This window comes from the organism of the source record quoted next, unplaced genomic scaffold, assembly GCF_019419815.1.
Source record: "Pyrus x bretschneideri cultivar Hongxiangsu unplaced genomic scaffold, Pyrus_bretschneideri_v1 Contig3, whole genome shotgun sequence".
Taxonomy (NCBI): domain Eukaryota; kingdom Viridiplantae; phylum Streptophyta; class Magnoliopsida; order Rosales; family Rosaceae; genus Pyrus; species Pyrus x bretschneideri.
In genome coordinates this window covers 5,938,668-5,961,100 of record NW_025999612.1, presented here as the reverse complement: position 1 = coordinate 5,961,100, position 22,433 = coordinate 5,938,668, and the positions used below count along the sequence as shown (strand labels likewise).

The 22,433-nt window shown below is 35.0% G+C and overlaps 2 protein-coding genes across 3 annotated transcripts; one reads left to right on the top strand and one right to left on the bottom strand.

Moving 5' to 3' along the window:
- The first annotated feature begins 3,476 nt into the window (after positions 1-3,476).
- Positions 3,477-5,850, top strand: LOC103949284 (ORM1-like protein 1). Of its 2 annotated transcripts, none has more exons than XM_048589807.1 (3): positions 3,477-3,994; positions 5,008-5,129; positions 5,546-5,850. In XM_048589807.1, the coding sequence occupies exons 1-3, from the start codon at positions 3,818-3,820 to the stop codon at positions 5,682-5,684; spliced, it is 438 nt and encodes a 145-aa protein (XP_048445764.1). In that variant the 5' UTR covers positions 3,477-3,817; the 3' UTR covers positions 5,685-5,850. The 2 variants fall into 2 exon arrangements, with proteins under 2 accessions (XP_048445764.1, XP_009358667.1); XM_009360392.3 differs by having other exon boundaries at positions 3,502-3,994; positions 4,981-5,129.
- A 3,252-nt stretch (positions 5,851-9,102) lies between these two features.
- Positions 9,103-11,320, bottom strand: LOC103949283 (dof zinc finger protein DOF4.6). Its single transcript, XM_009360389.3, has 2 exons — positions 11,063-11,320; positions 9,103-10,605 (listed from the first exon to the last, which is right to left on the bottom strand). Exons 1-2 carry the CDS (start codon positions 11,084-11,086, stop codon positions 9,685-9,687), a joined length of 945 nt encoding a protein of 314 aa, XP_009358664.1. The 5' UTR covers positions 11,087-11,320; the 3' UTR covers positions 9,103-9,684.
- Positions 11,321-22,433: the final 11,113 nt, after the last annotated feature.

Genomic DNA, 22,433 nt, shown 5'->3' with positions numbered 1-22,433 from the left:
TCGGCAAGCGTCAACACAAGAAAAATACGTTTAAAAGATTCTGAATTTGGAGAGGTTGATGTTCGATTTGGGACCATAATCCGTCGTTTTAAAGAGAACTAGTGTCTTTGGCCAAATAATGACCTTAATTTGCATTTTGAGATTTCTCGTTTCACTTTATTTTGGAGTTAGGATGGGTAGCCTAACTGTCACATCCCCGCCCGGGGGGACCACTTTCCGGGCCCGCTCCACCACTGTAGCACGATATTGTTTGCTTTGGGCCCCGACTACGCCCTCCGGTTTTGTTTCTAGGAACTCATTCGAGAACTTCCCGATGGGTCACCCATCCTAGGATTGCTCTTGAGCGCTTCTCGCTTAACTTTGGAGTTCCTACGAAACCTGAAGACAGTGAGCTCTCAAAAGGCCTCGCGCTAGGTAGGGATAGGAATATACATATAAGGATCACTTTCCTGGGCGATATGGGATGTCACACTAACCCTATTATATTTATTGCTTTCGCGTTAATGAACAATTTGTATGTTTATTTATGTGGAATTTATAAAGGAATATGAAAGAAAGCGAGAGAGAATCAACTGCATCTAATAAATATAAGTCAAGTTTTCAAGTATTAAATTACGGATTGTTATGTGAAGGCTACCCTTTAATACGAAAAAAAATGTTGACCCAAATCATCACAGACATCCAATTGTTTTCTTTTATTTCTTCGTTCATTTTATTAATGCTCAAAGAAATAATGTTTATGTACTTTGGTGCACGATTCGATCTCCCTTCTCCATAAAAACTAACAATTTAAACTATTAAGCTGTCGTTTGTATAAAATAAAAAGCAATTCCTCCAAACATATTTTCAAATAAATACGGCTGCAAAACGTGTCTGCTGCTAAAAAAACATAAAAACAAAAAAAAGGATATTTTGAAAACACACATCTTTTTAATAATCATAGTTCATTTTTGTTGGAAACATTGTAGGATGTCGGTGGGGCGCAAAACAAAATTTTTTCTATGTTACCAAAATATAGTCGAGTACCGTACGTGTCATAATATAAGTAAGAATAAATTTTATGGATTTTTTTCAATTGTGTTATGATTTTAGGTGTATCAGATTGTATACCAAATACATTAAAAATCTCTCCACATAACAGATTTTTGGGTGGACCAACAAAAATGTACTTATGATATTAGTCTCGTTTTCTTAAACTTCATGGTTCAAAATTGCATACTGTTTCATCTTAATCTACCAGTGAAGAAGAAACTACAACAATAAAAATTAGGGGGTCTTGATATACAATTTATTCGATCTGGTGGTTAAAAATTGAGCGGTATGTGTAAGAAGTAAAAATGAATGTATAGATATCGTCATCCTAAAAATAAATGACCATTAACCGTCAGATTAAAATCAAACTGTAGGTGGACACAATTTTCTTGGACCTTAAAGCCTAGGAGAATGAGACTCTTATGAGCTTATTTGGTGGGCTAGTTATGATAGGTTGTGACCAATTAAAATAGACTTGAGTACAGTCTGTTGCTTATTGTGTCAAAATGTAAGATGAACATGACTAGATATAATAAGTTATGAATCCATAATAAAGTCGGTTATCCAACCTATCATTGTATATGAGTTACAAGTCCTATCATATATCTCTTCGTCAATCCAATCATATTCATAAGGTCTAATCTCATCTAACCCACCAAACGAACCTTATATAATATATTATACATTGTTAGGTAAGGCTAATGGATCTCTTCGCACCAACTCCATCACCGACCGTTACAAATATAAGAAAACTAATGAAAAGGACTTTAAAATTTTTAGTTTTAATCAAAAACCACGTTATAAGTTTTGTTTAATGATTAGTACAAGACCCATATTAAAGTAGTCCAACTAAAAATGGCCCAACTATAATAAATTATGATTTGTCGGATTTTACCCCTAACTTTTTTAGGTTGAGTTCCAGATTTTCGTCATTAATGGAGTTCATCGTTGTTTTGAAGACCTTCTTCTTTTTCTTTGAAACAAAAATATAGATCCTCATGCTATTTAATTTATATTTTGTATTATTTCGTTGAAATGTGATCGTCGTTATTATTCATAATGTATTCAAAGTACTGTTTTTCAATTTTTCTTTGTCAGTGGAGTTCATTGTTTATTTCCCCAGAAAATAAATTTGAGATCTGCATGTTATTCAATAATAACGACGGGTCACTGTTTCTGGACTGTAAAAATAAACAGTTTTTGGATTTTAAGTAACACTGTTTTTGGAATCTAAGTCACTATTTCTAGATCCAAATGAAATAGACACACTGTTTCTTAAATGTAAGCTAGAAAAGAAATAGTGAAATTCATTGTATTTGGATTCAAAGCAAAATAAGTATCATGTTTCTTAAATATAATCAACTGATGCATGAAAGAAAAAAAAAAATCAGAGGTTAAAACACAGACTGTTTCTGGAATCTAAATCATTGTTTCTGAAATCTAAGTCACTGTTTTTGGAATTTAAGTCATTGTTTCTGGATTTTGGTTCTTTTCTTTCCAGATACAATGTTTGTTTGTGCACAGATAAAACGAACACTGTATCTGATTTTTTTTTTCCCCATAAACATTGTTATGTTTTAGGTTCTCCATAAACAATTTTATGTTTTGGTTCTTTTTTTGTTTCTAGACACTTTTTCGCCAGTTTCTGCCATTAAACTTCTTTGAACTTGTTTCAGCAGTTTTGTTCCAATGAATGCTTCATTTTTCAACTTTGATTTGAACTTTGATTTGGTAAGCATATATTACAGTAATACATTTCCCTGATGAAAGAATGCCTAATGCCTATGCATTTGCACTTTCGGCATTAACCTCTACGTTCAATGGGTCTTTTTATACCAGAAAGCTATTATATCACATTAACCGTTTCCAGATAAGAAGCCAAGGAAAAAGAGAAATAAATAAACCGAAGGGGAAAGGAATACAAAAGGTGGCACTATTTCAGAAAGTAATGAAGTCTCAAACGAAGAAAGTCATGGAAGAAAAATCAAAATACACATACTTCCCTCACACAACCAAAAAACACATCATTGAATGCGTATGAAATGCATATCTAATATTTTTCTTCCAAAATGCTCATAATTTTGGGGGCACCTTATGTTTAGTCCTGATATAACAAGAACCTAAGATAAAGACCTAAGTTAAGGTTATGAATCTCAGTTATTTATAGACGTCTGACATGTATGTACATCACTGGAACTGTAGGTCCTTATTGGATCTGATTGGAATAAAATACTAACACTATAAATTATTCGTGGTGCAGATAAGAGGATGAGGACGATGACGAGGAAGAGGAGGATAAGGGCACAAAAAAGGTATATGTACACAATAGTTTTGGATGATTTTTTATTAAACTTTGAGCCATTTTAATTAAATAACATTTTAGAATTGTTTTTGGTTAAATATTTGTTGGCACTAACTCTTTTCATTAAAGCTCTCTAAAAATATTCATCATCAATCATACTCATACGCTCCAATTCCTTTTTTTTTTCTTTCTAAATTCCTAAATAAATAATAAACCCAAAAAAAAAAAAAAAACACGCCAAAGTCGCCAACCCCAAAAATCCCCCGAATCTCAATCCGTCCTGCAACGCAACTTCCCCAAATCGTCTTATTGTCTTTTCGTTTTTGACGTCGGTGATGATGAGCAGCTGCTCCTTATTAACACTCCCATCATCGTCGTCGTTAATCTTAATCTTCATCTCCATCTCGTAGTCTCTTCCGGTTAATTGATTTCGTTTCATCATCCCAAAAAATTCAGAAAATCCAGAAAAAAAAGGATCGGAAAATGTACGTAACGGCGGTGCGACCGACGGATCTGAATCGGAACACGGAGTGGTTCACGTACCCCGGAGTTTGGACCACTTACATTCTTATGGTGTTTTTCTCGTGGCTCACCGTTCTCTGCCTCTTCTCTTGCTCTCCCGGCATGGCCTGGACCGTCGTCCACCTCTCCCACTTTCTCGTATTTTCTCTCTTCCTTTCTCTTCAGTCTTTTGTGTTTATTTGTTCGAAGATTTAACTTAATCTGCTTATTTTTTCCTGTTCGATTTGGTTAATTATGGTGGTGGATTAGGTTAATTACTTTGATTGTGATTGTGAATCTGAATCGACGAATGGTTTAGGGTTGTTGTGATTGATGAAGAACTCAGTAGGATTGAATAAATCATACTTGATTGTGAATTTATGTTACGTTTGAATCGAATTGTAGAAATTTCTAAACACTAGACAAGATGCGGGAGTCTCTAACTGATTAGATGAAATTGTGAACAATCTCGGAAGTTGTATCATTTATTATATAGGTCTGTATAGTTGTATAATCTTTTTAGTTCACAAGGAGGCGGAGGAGAAGAAACTCTCGTGTTCAGTTCTGCAGTAGAGATGGGGTAGAATTGATAAACAAGTCTCTGTTCAATAATATGCTCTCAAAAGAATCAAAATCGGTAACCAGCGTGGAGGGAGAATCAAAGAGATATTGTATTGAATTAGTTAGTAGACGGGGATGCATCTATGATTTAACACCAGGAAATCAGATTGAGTTTTACGGGATTGGTATCTGGATGCTGAGCGCAGATTTTGCTGAGCATTGGGTACAGGGGAATGAACAACTTTTATCTGAGGAATATAGGCAGAGTGTTTCTGCGTAATGTTAATGTAATTTGGAATTGTAAACTTCATACTGATAAATGAAAAATTCATTGAGTTCTCACTACCCTTTAATTGAGTTGAGTTGAAGCTCTCTTCAAATTTGGGGCTGCTGATTTTATGTTATAAGTATCTGTTATGCATCTTCTTGAGAAAAGTAAAAAGTTGATGTCTTGTTGGAGGTTAACCGGTCGTCAAATATGCGTTATCTATCTTATGATCTGTATGGTAGATTTGATGTCTTTATTATAGTTTAGTTACTGATACTCTGATTTACTTATTACCATGTTTTATGATTGTCTTAAGGTTACTTATCACTTTTTCCACTGGAAGAAAGGAACACCATTTGCAGATGATCAGGGTATCTACAATGCACTGACATGGTGGGAGCAAATAGACAATGGCAACCAACTCACTCGAAACAGAAAGTTTCTAACCGTCGTGCCTGTTGTGTTGTAAGTACTTGGAAGTTTTTCTTTATAAGCCTTGCAGATCGGTTTTTGGATTTTGAAAATGCAAGCATGAATTCTAGTCATTAGGGGGAGATCAGCGGTGCTCCCTTGATGGTCTCTTACAATAGTCATCTTGTGTCTAACCATTAAATACAGTGTCCCTCAATTTAAGTCCCATCGGTGAGCGCTTCAGAATATAGTGAACCATTTAATTCAACATAGCTGTTATACAGATGTCACACGTTTGTTGGTTAGCTTAATTTGATCTTATGAATTATAGAAATGCACTCAGACATGTTAGACCAGAATGCTCATGGGATGTACAACTTTTTTCTCACGTGTGATGCTACTGTATCGAATAATTCTAACTCAATAAGACATATATTTTGCTTACCTATCCATCATCTTTCATTTGGCAGGTACTTGATAGCCTCACACACGACGGACTATCAAAATCCAATGCTCATCTTTAACACGCTAGCAGTTTTTGTGTTGGTAGTTGCAAAGTTCCCAAACATGCACAAGGTTCGTATATTCGGAATCAACGCTGATCACTGATCTCTCTAAACGATCAAGCTTGACTATAGTTTTCTTGGTCCAGTCATATGAGTTCCCTTGCCCTAATCATATTGGCAATTCAGACATAACGGTAGAATCCCTGTTGAAATGTTGAAACTGGAAACAATGTATTATTTTTTGGATGAAGTGAAATTTTTTACCCCTCCGCTGCTCTCTGTTGCATTCAAACCAGACGGGCGACTGGCAAAATGTCTGCTTTTGATTTTCTCTTTCTAAGTGCTATCATTGCTGAGTTTCAGTGCTCTTATTTGTTTCCGGATAGAAAAGTTTACGTTTCGTTACCCCGTATTTATATACTCTCAAAATCCTTGGGTGTATGTTTTCTAATCATGGCCGGTTCCCGTCCCTGTTGACGATAATGCTGTGGAAACATAATTGAAGATGGACCCTGGACCACTCTCCATCTTGGTTCTTTTTTTCTTCCAAGTCTGTAGGGCCTATTGGGTGGGACGGACTTACTTGTTGGGCAAGATTGGGATTATTGAGATGACATTTCTGGACTATTGCGTGTTGTTAAAAGAGAATTTGAATTTGGGTTCTCATATTTTAAGTATAAATGTAGCCATCATATGTTTGACTACAACATTTAACTCTTATGATCTTTCAATTTTTGCCCTCGTCAAGCGCGAACGTTCTTCCTATTCTACCTCGTGATGTTAGACATCTTCATTTTTAGACAAAGAATCTATGTGTAATGTCTTGCCACCTTGAATGGGGCGATGCTACGAGAAGGACGTAGATGGTACGGTTTCACTGGCACTTTGGTGTTTGAACCACAAATACAAGGTCATAAGGAGAAAGTCTTGCACATGACCTTGCATTAGTGATTTGGGACGCCACAGTGGTAGTGACCTGTTCTATGAAATTCTCCCTCGAATGCTACGTCCGCCACCAAATATTTGGTCATATATTTTTAGTAAATGATTCGCCATGCCAAAGAAAACTTGGGTATGACATGTTTTGTAAGGGAAACTCTCACACAAAGTGTGATCGATGTGGTGGGATTAGATAATTAAGACCAAAATACAAGAGGTCACATGCTTTTGTGAAAGTAATTTTGACTAACTGCATAATAAGGTGTCATACCCACGCTTTACCCCCGTTGTTTTATCAAATAAAATTTATAAAATGACGTGCCCAACACATCATACATTTGAAGAATGTAATTTTTTCGTGCACAATAATAATACCGCTCATTTCTCTCACCCCTTGAAATGCATACTTCTTTATCCTACGAGTTAGGTTATGGGAATTATAGGTCTCCAAGAATGTAAAGAGGGCAGCAGGCAGATATTTCACGCATTGCCAAAAACAAAGGATGCTTCTGTGGTTTTAACTCAAGAAATGCAAGAGATAAGTTTGGAAAACATCTTGTTCATTGAAAAAGCCTAAGCACAAAAACACAACACACAAGAATCCAAACCACAACACATCCACCAACGACATTTGATTACTCAAATCCACTTTCCATACTCTTTCCTACTTTTTTTTTGTTTTTTATTATTTTGTTTTTTTATTCTAAAATAATAGTTGGGATGGCCATTATATTTCATTGGATAATGTAAAGGAGACCAAAATTTTAAACTAAATTTTGCAAACCAAATAACGTGAATATTGATGATTGAATTAGTAAGTGTTGATTACCATGCTTACTTCCTATTAATGACACATAATTTAGTTTGTAAATTTTGTTCATGCTTACTTCCTATTAATGACACATAATTTAATTTGTAAATTTTATTTAAAATTTTGACATCCCTAGTATTATCCTACTTCATTTCGTGGTGATTAACTATAGGAAAATGGGTTGTCATATTCATATGTCAACTTGGACTAAAGTGATCTGTAATGACTGTAGACATGTTTGGATTACCCAAAAAGCCCTCGGAGAAACTAATTTGGATTACCAAGTTATAAATAAACCGTCAAAATTTGGCTGGAAAATGACCTCCATGTTAGGTTATTACGGTACATCCAACATTTGCTAGTTATTATACATGCAATTGATATTTATACATTATTTTTCTTTTGAGTGCAGGGTAGCAAGGATCCCTGAACTTTCTTTTATGTTTATTTTTCGTCATTAAGCTCTCATATTAATTTCTCTCGTCCTTCAATTTAACTCTATGTTGCATGAGTGTTCTTTCCATCAACTATGTCTTCTTTTCTATCAAATTTAAGCTTCATAAAAAAATAAAAATAAAACACTTAATTTATTTAAAAAAGAGAAGAGCTTGGCTCCTTAAGGTTAAGGAGGAGTTCCTCCTTAAAATACTTTATGGGGTATTAAAGAGTTCCAATTAAAACTAAGATCATGTAATCATTCATTCAGGAGATCCAATCATAAACACGAAATTTTGTGGATGGTTCATGGTACTTTAACGAAAAGGACTAATAGTGCAACGAATGACATAATTTGAGGAAGGAAACTATTAATAGAGTTCAGAAGCAAAAACGAAACTCGTGTTATAGATCATAAGCATTTGCTACAATTTAGCCTTTTCTTTTTTAACTCTCGCTTCTATTTATTTTTTGACTCTTTGAATGAAAATATTACAATAGAATCAAAAGACAAAAACAAAAAATGATGAAAAAAAAAGAAAAATGTTATGCGGATTCTATTTTTTTAACGGTGGTCTTATAATTCACATACCATTTTTTACCACCTCACACTTCTATTTACTTTTATTTATTAATCTTCTTTAATTTATTCAATCTGATGATTAAAAATTAAAAAAAATATGTAAAAAATAAAAATAAATGTGTGTATAACACCACTATTTTTTTACCATGCACCACAAGTTGCTTACAGCAAGAAACAAATAAATTTAAAAAACTAAAAAATTTGAGAGTTCAGATCTAGATGGATCAACTTAGTGGGGTGTATTATTCTTTCTCTAGCACACTTGCCAAGGGGAATGTTTGTGGGTCCCAACAAAGACCAAAGAAAGTAGGGTTTGTCAGTTCTTGCTGTCAATCTTTCACTGGAGGAAAAAAAAAAAAAAAAAAAAAAGGAAAAGGGGTGTGGAATGGAATGGAAGCAATGATATCATTCCAGGAAATGGGACATAGAGATTAGAGGGGGAGTCTTCAGAACTGTTTAGATATGTAGTCAATAGGTGAGCTTTTGGTTTAAGGAGAAGGTTTAGTGGTTCTAAATTAAAACTTGGAGAGAAGCCAGAAGCTGCTTTTTGAAAAGTTGTTTATTACGAAGTCATGTGGAAGGCATCAGAGTTCTTCTCTGGCTCTTCAGGTAGCAAGCTCTCCCCTCTTGCTCATATGCTTCATGGAGATCTTTGTGTAATGGCTGGATAAATCTCTGTTTCTGAATAAAACCTTAAACTAAAATCCTCCTAAAACAACAATATGTGTGTGTGTGTGTGTGTAAATAGATGCATGGAGATAAACAAGTACATTGCATCCACTTCAGATCCTTACAAACTAAGTTGCAAATTATACATATTATTTATTGTACCAAGCGAACCAATTAGTAGCACATTTCAGTGGACCGCGATGCCCTTTGATTTTCTTGTAGTGATAGAACTAGAAGAAATTACATGAAATATTAAAAAGGGCAGATGATTATACAGTGCATGCCATATGCCTCTTTTCTACTTTTTCTACCCTAAAAAAAATCTGGGCTGGTCTTGATTGATATCATAGATTCCATCCTCCACGACCTTTTTTTTATGAACACTGCTCAGCTCCTTACACGTAAAAAGCCATTTTGAAGCCATATCTAAAATAAGCTTCAAAAACCCACCACCATCTAACTTCAAAAGAGTAAAGGCCATTCCAAGAAGAAAAAAAAAGAGAAGGAGAAATGAAGAATATTAAGAAAACCCATGTATCCTATCTGTTAGTTATGAAGAAATCCAAACATTAAGTCACCCACCCAAAAAGCCAAAGACTAATAAAAAGTTTAAAATCAGAAATAAGAGAGAAAAAACCCAGGATGCAAGTCTCTTCTTGTTACTAATTACCATGATCCTCCTCCTAGCATTCCTGTCCAATACCCAGTTGAATCTCCATGCTGCTTGTTCTGCTCATTAATCCCTCCTCCTGAAGGAGCTTGTTTCAAATCTTCAAATGGAAACAAAAGCCTCCCACTGCTCTGTTGAACATGATGACCTTGAAGACTCCCATATCCACTTCCAAGCCCATCCAGTGAAAAATTAAGAGTTGGCTTGAAATCCTGCATCGGATTAATTAGTCCAGAAGGACTATTATATACAGAGTTGTTGTTGTTCGGGTCTGATAGGACTGGCATAGGCATGAAGGAGTTCAAACCCCTAGAAGTCAATCCAGTGAGAAGCTCTAAGGCAGAAAGGTGGGATGTTGTTGTAGTTGTAGTAGTAGAAGTTGGGGAAGAAGTAGAGATGTGGTTTTGCTGCTTGTTGGTGCTTTGATCATTGATGTTGTTGTTTGGAAGTTGTTGATGATGGTGATTAAGCAAGTGACCAGAGATAATATTCCTGAAATCTTGATTAGTGGATGGGAAAGTGAGGTTCAGATCTTGGGCTTGGTTGATTTTAGGGTTTTGGTGAATCAGATCAGGAAGCCTTTTGGATGCTGAGGAAGAAGAAGAATTGTTAGAAGTTGTTGATGGAGAATTGTTTGAGGATGAAGATCTCTTGTTCTTCCTTGAACCACCTCCAACTGGGATGCTTCTGAGGGACCCACCTTCAGTCCAGTACCTTCTGCAACTCTTGCAGAAGTACCTTGGTTGTGTGAGGCTGTAGTTGTTGTAGTAGCAGAATTTCGTGTTGGTGGAGTTGCACCTTGGACAGTTTAGGGCTTGTTCCTTCTGAGGCCTTGCTTTCCTCTCCAAATTATTAGCTGCTGCAGGCTTAGGGCATGAGTTTGTCACTATCTCCTCTATTGGTTTCACCACAATTCCCTAAAAAAGCCAACAGAAAAAAGAACAAGATAAATTTCAGACCAAACAAAAGAAATAGTATTTGATCAGTAGGAATACTGTGAAATTAGAGAAATGGGAGAAAGACAAGCAAAACAAAACAACTGAAGGAACTGCTTTTCAATTTACACTTTTTTGAAAATTGTATGAGCCAGCAACAAAAGGAGAGGAACAAAAACAACAAAAGATAATTGGGCTCTTTTTTACTTTATCACCTAAACAAAAGGTAAAGTGAAATACCATGTTGAAGAAGTGATAAAAACTAAATCCAAAAACTGAGTGGGGACTTGCATCAATATCCTTACAGAAAGAAAAGAGGATCCACAAGGCCATTCAATTAATGAACAAAAAGATGACTGTATATATTCATAGAAGTAAAGAGAAGGAGGAGGGAATGGGGTTTGATGAAGAAAAATGAAAAGTAAAAAAATCTGTCTACCTGTGGCCACTGAGCAGTATCCATGGCTGAAAACTTGAGGGCACAAGGAAGAAGAGCTATAGCCTATAGGAAGAAGAAGAAAACTGTTTTCCTCAAAAAGAGAGAAAATTTCACTTTTCTTGAAACTGGTTACAAAAGCTGGAAAACAAAATAGAAAAGAACGTTTTTGAGAGGAGTGAGGGTTGTTTGTGGACGTTCTGTACGTATGGCCCTTGCTTTATGTATGAGAGAGAGAGATAGAGAGAGAGAGAGAGAGAGAATGTTGCTCTGTCTAGTCTAATTTTATAATATACTAATATTCTTTCATTTTCAAAATATTTTATTCTAGACCTTCCGAGTGGGAATATATTTGTCTGCAGATTTAGTAATTAAAAATGATGGGCTCGGGTCCTCGCCGGAACCTTCACAACGGAGCCACCGGACCAATCATTTTGTGGCCGTTAGATGATATCCTACGGCTAGTAATCAATTTTCTTTAATAGTTTTAACATAAAAAAGTCTCTCTTTCCTCTCTATCCGGGCTGGTTTGGTGTTGTTGTACTTTAAAAAAAAACTGTTTCAGCTATGTTGGGAGAATAAGCAACTATGAAATAAAGGAGTATATTATTTGGTAAACTTTTTTGTAAAAATGTTTTTGAAAAAAAAAAAAAAAAACAGTATTATAGTATTTGATAAATTTTTATGTAAAACAGATGTGAAAAAAAACTGGTTTTTCAAAGCTGAATTTTGCAGGTTTGTGTTTTTGGCTTTTTTTCATCCAAAACTGTGAAAAAAAATTGAAGCTGAATGTTTACCAAACATAAAAAAGCTCTTAACTTTTTTTGATAACCACTTTTTTTAGAATTACCTCAATACCAAACTAGGTCTACATGTTCCATCAAAAAGCTTAGAAGTTAGAACCCAATTTCACATCAAAATGTCCGCCTCTTCTCCCTTCTGTTTCAACACTGCAGTGACAAGCATGCCGTCTCTACGGCTCCCAGTTTAGGGGCTGCTCCTCAAGTCTTCAAATTCTGATCTTCGCAAGACTGCTTAAGCGAAGATCGATCCAAGCTATTTTTCTCCTCTTTCTCCCTCCCTTGGTTTCATGGTTTCACATCAAATACGAAATCTGACAAGTTTCTTCTTCCTCCCTGCAATCAATTGCTTGGCTGTTCAGAAAATTTAATTCATGGGTTATAAGGGTGTTTGGAAAATACAAAAAAATAAAAAAAAAGGGGGTTTTATGGGAGTTTTTTGTTGGGTGAGGAGAAGAAGTAGGGATTATGGATGGAGGACGGGGGTAAAGATAGGATTTTGGGGTGTGTAATGAGTTGGCTTGATTGATTTTCTGCTTGAGACCAACAAATATAATTGTTTTGAAATTTGAGATGTAGGAGGCGAGGGGACGGTGACACTGAGAAGCAAGATGGGACGGAGAGAGAAAGATGTCACGCAAGAAACGTCAATTTACTGGAAATTATGAACAAAAAATTGAAACTAATTTTTGGGAGATCGGTGAAGAGAAGAAGGTGAGGATTGAGAGAGAGGATGAAGAAGAAGATGAAAAAGAAAGAGGTAGTTCTGTTAAGAGAAAAAGAAAATCAAATTAATCCTGACTGTTCCTCTTTTATTGAACGTTGGTGATTGAAGGATGCCTAGGGAAGGGATCTGGAGAGGATCCGATCCCAAAAATGATGGTCTTGTAACAATTTAAAATCATACTTTCTGCCTTATGGTTGCGGGTTGAACTTTGGTAGAAATTTTTAGCATGATGAAACACAACTTGATACAATAATATATTATTTTTTGGTATAGGGATTTTTTCTGTAAAAAAATTTTGCGTGTTAGAAACACGAATTGATACATTAATAAATTATCTTTTGGTAAAGGGGTTTTGCTCTTTTTCTGACCAAAAAATACGGCTAGCTAATCGGGCTTTCTCTCATTCCATTCAATCACCCTAACCCTTTCTCAATTTCTCTTCTAGTTTGTAATCTGTTTTTAGTTATAAAGAGAAATAATGTTTGTTAGTAACATGCATTACAAATGCACATAAAAACTACAAACCCTAATACCACAATAATCCACATTAATTTTGTGTTCCTTGAAATCTACATGGGTCAAATTTGACAGACAAAATTAAGGCAATGAACTTGTCCAAGTTGATTTAGGGTTTTGCTGATGCTACATAACTAAGCTAGCAAGCCAGCTAACTAGAGCATAGATACTACATATGTCACTGTAATTTGAGGGACAAACAGACTCCAATGATTTTTGTATATCATCGTGTACAAACCATTTCTGCATGACGTATCTGGAATGACTCACCATTCATCTCAAGGCATGAATATGGTAATCCCTGTTGGCAATGCTACTTGCCACATGGGGTCATACATATTTACATTACCATTAATTTCTGCAGCTCAATAAATGGTATAAATTAATTAGCTAAGAGTTGATGAAATTAAAATGGGGAATTGCATCAACTGAAATCCTTTTATTTTCGATTAAACTGGAGGGACTCCAACTTTAAACCTACTATATTCTTACTCACCATTCTATCCACTAACCCTACCATTGACTCAGCCTCAAGTGTCGAATGAATAGTTTAACGATTTGAAGTCTGTGATTATTTTTGGGATCAAAATGCACTTATGTTTGACGCTCTGTCCGAGTCTCTAGACACACACACACACACACACACACACAGATTCAACTCTTTATTCAACCATTTTTATACAGGAACACAATTCAATAATTTTTTCGACCTAGGCTATGTGGGTATTTTTCACATGCAAAAATGGTAGAACTGTAGAGTTTAGCAAACTCGGGTAAGAAATGTTCACGGCTTGTGGTTTTTCTAGACGTGTTTGGACTCCGATTTTGCACGTGCTCGGTTCATATATTTTAAGTTGTTGGATGAGAAAAATAAATCGTCAAGATTGGTTTTCGGATAAAGGTTGAATCAATCTCATAATTTATCTAGGTTCAGAGTCCTAGTCGAAGACGACGAGACTTGGTGGCGATAGAGTTTCGGCCGAGAATAATTCCGAGTGTATTCAGACAATATGTCGAAGAATTAGAATATTTTCATAATTTTGTAACTTAGCAGACTTGGCCATCATGAAATCCACCCTATAAATAGAAGTGGTTTTGTAACGCAGAAAACCCTCTTAAACTCAACACACAAACTCAAACGCTCAACGCGGAACCTTCTCACACATCTGAGAAAATACTAATTAACCGTTCCGTCAACACATATTCAGTTTAGATTAACAACACTAAAGTCGTAGAATCAGGCGATCTAGGAGCATTTTCCTTTTGGAATAACAATGATGCTTCTGTTTCGTTGGTTTCCTATCCAAACCGGCGAGGAGTCCTTGATTCTCTCGCTGAACGAGATCACTTTATTAGCTTTTTTCAGCAAAATGAGGTGTTAATCAGGTTCTTCTAAGACCTAGTCACTTAGTGCAAAAGTCAGTAGCGCGTTCGACATCACATCACCATATCTATTCTACTCGCCCGACCAAGCTCAGTCGCGAGTTGGCATGCCTGGATCAACAAGAAGGATGTAGTTACTTAGCCTGCGCTCCACATAAGCTTTGTAATTTCTAAGGGGAATTGTTATTGGCACTCCAAAAATGTCATTTTGCACTTCAAAATTTTGATAATTAGAAAGAAAAATACACTTGTGAGGAGTGTAGAATGAAATTTTTTGAATGCTAATAACAGTTCCCTTTCTAGGGTCAACAAGAGAAACAATGGAATATATTGAGATGATCAAGAATTACATCTTCTGACAAAGCATCACAGATTAAATTCGAAAGTTCCTCAAACCAAAAAAAATTAAAATCAAACTAAAATTGTCAAACTTGGCTGGCTAATCTATGTGCCACACAACATTAGTAATTCGTCGGGTGTGAGTGAAAAGAGAATTAGAGAGAGAATTCAACCCCACTCTAATATCATCCATCGATCAATGGACTTATGTTAAAAGGTACATTCATGACCACCTAAAAGAGATTCTGATATATTTCAGAACATGACATTAATAATCTTATTTTTGACACATATGAAGTCTTGCTAATTAAGGAACAAAGTAGCATGTGTGATGAATTTGACGGTGTTAATACTTCCACGTCATATATATACCATTCTTGGTGCAGGGCAAGAAAATAAAATTAGGAGAGGAAAAAACTCCAGGAACACCCAATGCCTCTAGAGTCAAACAACAAAGCATTGGTAGCTACGGAAGGAACACACCTAATGCCCTTAGAGTCACCCTGCCTTAGTTTTGTTTTCACTAAATGATGGAGATTGAAAAAAGGCAATCGATTTCTAAATTTTGTGTTATTTTTATTTTCTAGATTCAGTTTTAGGATCTTCGATAAATTAGATAATTTAGATTTTTATTTATTTTAGATCTGGCTTTAGTCCCTTTTTTTTTTTTCGCCATGTATGCTTGGCATTCTTGTGAGAATCAACAAAATCGAGGAAGGTTGTGCTCCCTTCGATCCAATATATATCGTTTTCCCCGCTACGCGCTGCATCGCTAAAGGATTTTTTTTTAGATTTTTTTATTTTTATGTTACAAACTTATGTTACTCTATAACTTTAATATTTTCTTTTCATGTGCATGTGATCCAATATCATTGTGGAAAGAGTGTTAAGTTTAAGGTTTACGGTTTCTACCTATGCGTTTCGGATTTGAAACTTCAACATATCTTAATTAATGTAGTAGTTTTTGAACTCTCCCCATCTTTTTAATAATTATAGTAATATTTCTGTTTATTGATACTAATTCAATTCATAGCTAGAATAAAAGCTTGCTCTCATAGATATGTAATAAATTTGATACCAAAATGCGTCGTATATATTAAGCAAGAACGCAGGTATGGAAAGCGACTTGACTACATAACTACTGGTTTTGCATCTCCTCTTCAATGCCGACTTAATCAAAACCCATCTCTTTCCAAAAACTGACTCTAACATCAGCTTTGAACATATTACATGCCAGCATTTACTAATAGCATCCACTTAATTTCCAATTTCTAGTTATGAGCCATTAATTCAGGAGATGTATATAATTGAATTAATAAAAGAATATTATTACTTAGTATTATAGTATAGTGGTATTCCTCTTCAATTGTGAGTGCGAGGATTATGTTTGATTTTTATCAAAGACGAATTTAAACTAAATTGTCATGACTAGCCTATTATGAAGCTTAACCCACTTCCACATCCCTTGGTGCATGAAATATTGTATGTATTATAAAAATAAAGGGAACAATTCAATGAAAGCCTGCATCCAACTACTACATTTTTGGGTATTTTGGTGTTCTGGTACTACATTTTGAGGTGAAGTATGGTTTTATAATTGACCAATTAAAGAGTGCTACCTGCTAGCCCCGCCCTTGAAGTAGCACTTCATTTAACTTCACGACTTCACATCTTGAGTACAATAGGATTTAAGTAGAGAAAACTCAATATTAATCTAATTTTGTTAGCTATTATTAAAAACAATTCACTTCTTTAAAATATGTCCGATGATCACAATTCCACGTCAATATAAATCCAATTATGTATACCTTTATTGCATGTTTTTTTGTTAATAATCTATACCTATATCACAGATAAATCATTTTTAGCTGTCTGTGTTATATTGTAGAGCTTTTTTTTTGCTTGTAATCTACCTCTCTTAAAATTAATCGTATCATTTCTATCTTATATATACTTCTCTTGGATTTTTTTTGTAGTCTTCTTATGCTATATGTATGTTTTTTTTGCTTGTAATCTACCTCTCTTAAAATTAATCGTATTCATTTCTATCTTATATATACTTCTCTTGGATTTTTTTGTAGTCTTCTTATGCTATATGTATGTTACAACAACTTGACTAAATCTTAAAAGCAGCTTAGGGTTTTTCTACCTGGATCTAATTAACTACCTCTTAAAATATTAATCCATTATAATCATCAAAATTTATAGTTCAAGATGTTGGAGAATAGAGCCCACATCGGAGAACTACAAAATTAATATACAATTTATATGTGGGAGTTCCACTTTTGATATCACCAAGACCTTTTATGATAAAATTCAACATCGAGCAATAAAGTGGTTAAGTTGTGTTGGAAATCTATAATATAAACAAATGAATTTGTTATAGAACATACCTAACAGAATTAACGAATTCCGAATCACTGTCTCATTTGGTGCATTTTCTCCCTTCTCTAAAGCCCTTTTTTGTATGGTTGCTAGAAGGGGAGAAGAAAGTGAAATGGTCGATGTGAGACTTAAAACACATAACAATAACACACCCTATGTTGGTCAATTAAAATTGTGTTTTATACAATACAAGTATTATATAAATCCCACAACTTGAGACAATATCAGTGACATTGGTGGTGGATCATGCTAGATCTCAAAAATTTACCACAAGATAAGGTTATGAAGATGTGAAGATAAAAGTCCACATTGGAGAAATAGAGTTTGACCACTCTCTATATTGTTAAGTGGTTTTATACTGGAACCGCAACTTCGATTAAAGATTATAGTCAATGACACATAATGACATTGTTGTTACTGTTGGAACCAAAATTCAGTATTGCCACATGTCAAAGAGTGCTTTGATCGGTCACCTACAAGAAGGAACAACCATAAAATTCATATGGTGTTGGTGTGGTACTGGGAAAAGTTCTTCAACGGTCAAGTTAGTAAGGATTTATAGACTTCAAGTAGTGAGCAAGAGAGCGAGAAAGTGATATGTATGTGAGGTGCACAATATGGGATATTAAATACCTTCTATGGACCCTAAGATGGTGTATTTATATTAGTTGAGAGAGAAACCTTTTTGGATAGTGAATCCTAAATAATATCTAGCATTCGATATTATTTCCTTTTAGGATTTTGATTATTTGTGGCTCAAGTTAATCCCTACATTATAGGAATCTCCAAGAATATAGAAAACCAATATGATCCCCAATTGGTTCAAGTTTCGTGTCTTGTGGAACGAGTAGGTCATTCTCAATACCGTTGGTCGTTTATACGGCCCACCCCAATTGGAGTTGTCTAGTCCATGACCGGACTATGAAGGCATAGTTACTCCATTCCGCCTTACTCCGGTCAATGAGAATTTATGGTCTCACAATTACTATAACTTTATATTGGCCAATTAAATCCAACCAATCCCCCTACCTGCGGGACCCCTCCCTCCCCCCAAAAAAAAATTGTAAGTCATTATCAATTTTCACATGTAATTTTAATTTTAGACAATTACCCCTCTTGGACTTTTATAACTAGCCCCACCATCCTCTGTCATTGGATTTTTCAATATTCCATCCAACGGAAGAAGAAGGAGCATGGAGAAGAAGAAAACGTTTGGATTTTAGGGTCTTTGAGAGGCACTGGTTGGAGAGTGGATGGGTCGGCAAGATAGAGGAGAGAGAAGGGGAGATGCAAAAATGACAAAGCATGCAGTGGCGGAGCCATGTTAAGGCCTACCATGGGTTATGGTACCGTTTGGTACGCAAACGGGGCGGGACGGAGGTTCAGTGTATGTTTGGTACGCGTAAGGATGAAACAGAACGATTGTTCTGCGCCTGCAAAAAACAGAAAACCCCAACCCAAATCAAACAAATAAGAAATGTTTCAGACCGATTTCGAACAAATCGTCGGGAAAAACCAAGTGGGTACCTCTCAATTTCAAAACTTTTTCAATAAATTTTCGTTCTTTCTGGCCTTAAAACCAAATTTATCCCAAATATTTTACAGCATAACAACAAATGGTAAAGGAGGAGTAATTAAGTAGTGAGCTCATGAGATGTTGTACCTTGCCATGGAAGTGGTGCTTGTTCTTGAAAATGGCGTTGTAGTAAGCGTCCATGCGGACTCGATAGGAGAGCTTCTCCTTCTAGTGGTAGCGAAAGGCATAGGTGCAGACGTAGTTGGCGAAGTCGACGCCTTTCTCCACCAGGGCGCCGCCAATGTCGCCATTACTGGTGCGGCTTTTGTCCCCGCCACGGCCGCCGTTTCTGATAGCTCCCTATGCCCTCGGATGGAAGCGAGGAAGAAGAAGAAGGAGACAGAGAGGTTATAATTTTGTGTTCCACGGATGTGGAACGAGTCGTTCCAGGGGGTGGAGGTGGAACAAGTCGTTCCAAGGGGGTGGAGGTGGAACAAAAATTCACCCAAAACTCATCCCGTGTAACAACGCATTCCACCCGTTTTAGGCATACCAAACATGGGACGGAACGCCTCGTCCCACTCTATTCCGTCCCATCCCATGTACCAAACGGTACCTATAGCCTAGGTAGCTTTAGGTGAAAAATAAAATTTTACATGTAATTTTTATTGATTTTCGAATGTAGCTCACCATATATTTAGTCAATAAATCCTAATTTTCTCGGTTTAATTATATAAAATTATAGAATACAGCTTTATAACCATCTCTTTTTCTTACATCATTTTTCTCATAACTTCTTGTACATGTACTCATTTGAGTTTAACACGTATTTGTTTAATAACGAAAATTCTTGGCTCACCTTGTGAAAATTCTCTTAAGGTAGTTGATACTGTGAAAAATATTTTATCGTTTCTTTGTTTATAAAGATTTAAATTTTTAAGTTATCCCACCCGGTGAAAAATTCCTAACTCCGCCATTGGAAGCAAGAAGAAGAATAAAACAGGGATAGGGTTTTGGTGAGGTGAAAAATGACCTTTTGCCCTAAGAAATACCAAGATAAACGGCGTAGTGGATGAAAATTTGAAAAATCTAACGGCACGGTGTGATTGGGATAATTATAAAAGTTCAATTTAGGAGGGAAATTTAACAGTGCCTTACAATTTCGAGAGTAAATTGGCTAATAGTCTAATACCTCTTTTCTGAATGATATCAGTAGTACATGACTAACCACGCGGCCTACATTTTGTTTGAAATTCAAATATTTTGATGATTGTCTTTGAAAAAATATTAAGTTGGAGTGGACGACTTAAAATGGAATGCTGAATTGCTAATTGCATATATATTTCTCTGGCTGAACAGATTCAGTCCAAAGTATAACACGCGTACGTCTACAAAATGTTTTCATGATATGGAGCTCAGAAGAGCACTCATGTATAATTATTTAGCATTTGATAATTTGACAAAAAAAAAAAAAAAAAAAAAAAAAAAACGATTACAAAATAAATTCTTGCATTCCAAGCATACATACACAATTATGTTGCAGATCATTCGTGATCTTATAGTTTAATGCATAAGAACGCGAGGATGATGATAACTCAAATTCAGTGGTGGAATTAGAATTTTGTAATAATGAAGTCATAATTTTGGGCCAAAAAAACTTTATTGGATCATTTTGTTGAGTTTCTAGTGGGTACTTGCCGAATTATGTCGCAGTTTGTTTCTTTTTGCCAAGGACTATTGAGTAAGGCTTTTTATCAAATACTTGTATACCATAAAGTCGCACATAGGAAATAGGAGAAGAAAGAAACAAGGAAATTTACAAATAATTGTACAAGGGGTTGCACAAAAGAAGTAGCAGTTTGTAATTTAGTGTTTTTAACTCATTCTTTTAGTTTGCCATAGTTGTGTTTAGGGGTCATATAAATATACAAATAAGTATACATTAGGGTTATAAAGCTATTGGAGACATGAGCTGCCTATAATCCCATGTTGGCTCTCTCACTACTCAAACTCATGATTTAGTGATATCACACCATATTTTAGCACAATGATTAAGAAGCGCAGTTAGTAAAATACATAACAGATATAGTACATGTATTATTTGGTAACTTTGCTAAAATAAAAAATTCTGCCATTTTTTAATATTACTATTTTTTATTTAAAATATATTTTTATCATTCAATAATATGTTAAAAATATAAAATACGTGAATTTATTTATATTATTGAGAAATGTGTGAAAATAACATGTTTTGAACGTCAAAAGTATAAAAAAAAAATAAATAAATAAATAAATTACATATGTATATAATTTGTGTGTCATGTGTTAAAGTTTTGAAAAACGTGTAATCTACTTACTGTGTTAATTAAGAGTTAATTAATATCATCTGTAAATGAGATGTCAAATTTAAAATATGAAAGATATATATTTGATGACTTATTTGGCAATTAGACATTTTATACAATTTTTGCTCCACTCGATATGTTAAATAATAATGTTATTTTATAATTTTCATCTCCTTTCGGGAACCAATTATTGAGACAACCAATCAAATACGTGTAACACACAACCACATTTATTATATATTGCATCACATCTATTAAAAATTTATTAAATTTGACAGCAGATAACTTTGCCTTCAAGTGACTCAACGCTACATAAGAAATTGAAGTCTCGATCGGAGAGAGTTTACAGTCATTTTTTACTATTATATGTCTATGTGATAGTTTTGACATATTCTTAGTTAATTAGTTTTTCCAAGAGCCTAAAAATGCATCTTGGAAATTCTCAAAATCTGAACCGAAGTGCCAAAACATTCCCTTAACCTTGTACATGCATGCACAGCAGACTCACCGGTTGTTTCAATTGTGTCACTTAAGATTCCAAAGGGCCCGTGCTGGTTTTGTAGATGAATGGCACGTGTACTAAGAATTGAGCACCCTGACATCTAGCTAGCTTGATCGAAAATACTACTCTTACCCGTATTTATATCATTTTTTGTACTATTTCTCTAATAAAGATGAGATATTGAGATCACATATGTTGGTGGACACACTCTATATTAAAGAGATAGTACAAATAATGGTACACATGTAATAAATGTATTGTTACTCTTGAATTGGAGTTGAATGATTGAATTTGTACGGCCTTGATTGGGTGGATTCCTCATTGGTCATCATGGCTTTGATTGATTAAATGGACATCTAGCTAACTTGAATGGGAACTGAATGATTGAACTTAAACGGTCCTGATTGGGCGGACTCCTCTTTGGTCAACAGGCTTTGATTGATTAAATGATAGGAATTTTAACGAAAAACTCTCGATATTGTTCACTTTAACGAAAAATCATATTTTTACACTAAAAAGTCAATCATGGTACTATTCACTTTACTCTTTATTTTGTCATTATCATTAAAACTTAAAATTTTCAAATTCTTTTCATTGGTTTTCCTTTGATTAAATGGGACCTCTCTGCCACTCTATTGAATCTGGATCCTCGCCGAATACTTTTTGTGAGGATTCTGAAAATTCGTAAATCATATCCGTTCATTGTATATTGTGCTGTCAGAAATTATTTTAAATATTTTAATTTAAAATTAAATACAAACAGTACTTGATAAAAATTGACCGTGCAATGTATGATGAATGAACACGATTTACAGATTCCCAAAACCCTCACCAAAAGAATTTGGAGAGGATCCTAATGGC

What these genes read in the sequence shown, in the direction of transcription:
- LOC103949283 (XM_009360389.3), bottom strand. Translation starts at nt 11,086, where the DNA reads ATGGATACTGCTCAGTGGCCACAG. An exon ending in ATACTGCTCAGTGGCCACAG is followed by an intron (nt 10,606 to 11,062) that starts GTAGACAGATTT and finishes TGGCTTTTTTAG; the next exon opens with GGAATTGTGGTGAAACCAAT.
- LOC103949284 (XM_009360392.3), top strand. Translation starts at nt 3,818, where the DNA reads ATGTACGTAACGGCGGTGCGACCGACGGATCTGAATCGGAACACGGAG. An exon ending in TCCACCTCTCCCACTTTCTC is followed by an intron (nt 3,995 to 4,980) that starts GTATTTTCTCTC and finishes GATTGTCTTAAG; the next exon opens with GTTACTTATCACTTTTTCCA. An exon ending in ACCGTCGTGCCTGTTGTGTT is followed by an intron (nt 5,130 to 5,545) that starts GTAAGTACTTGG and finishes TTCATTTGGCAG; the next exon opens with GTACTTGATAGCCTCACACA.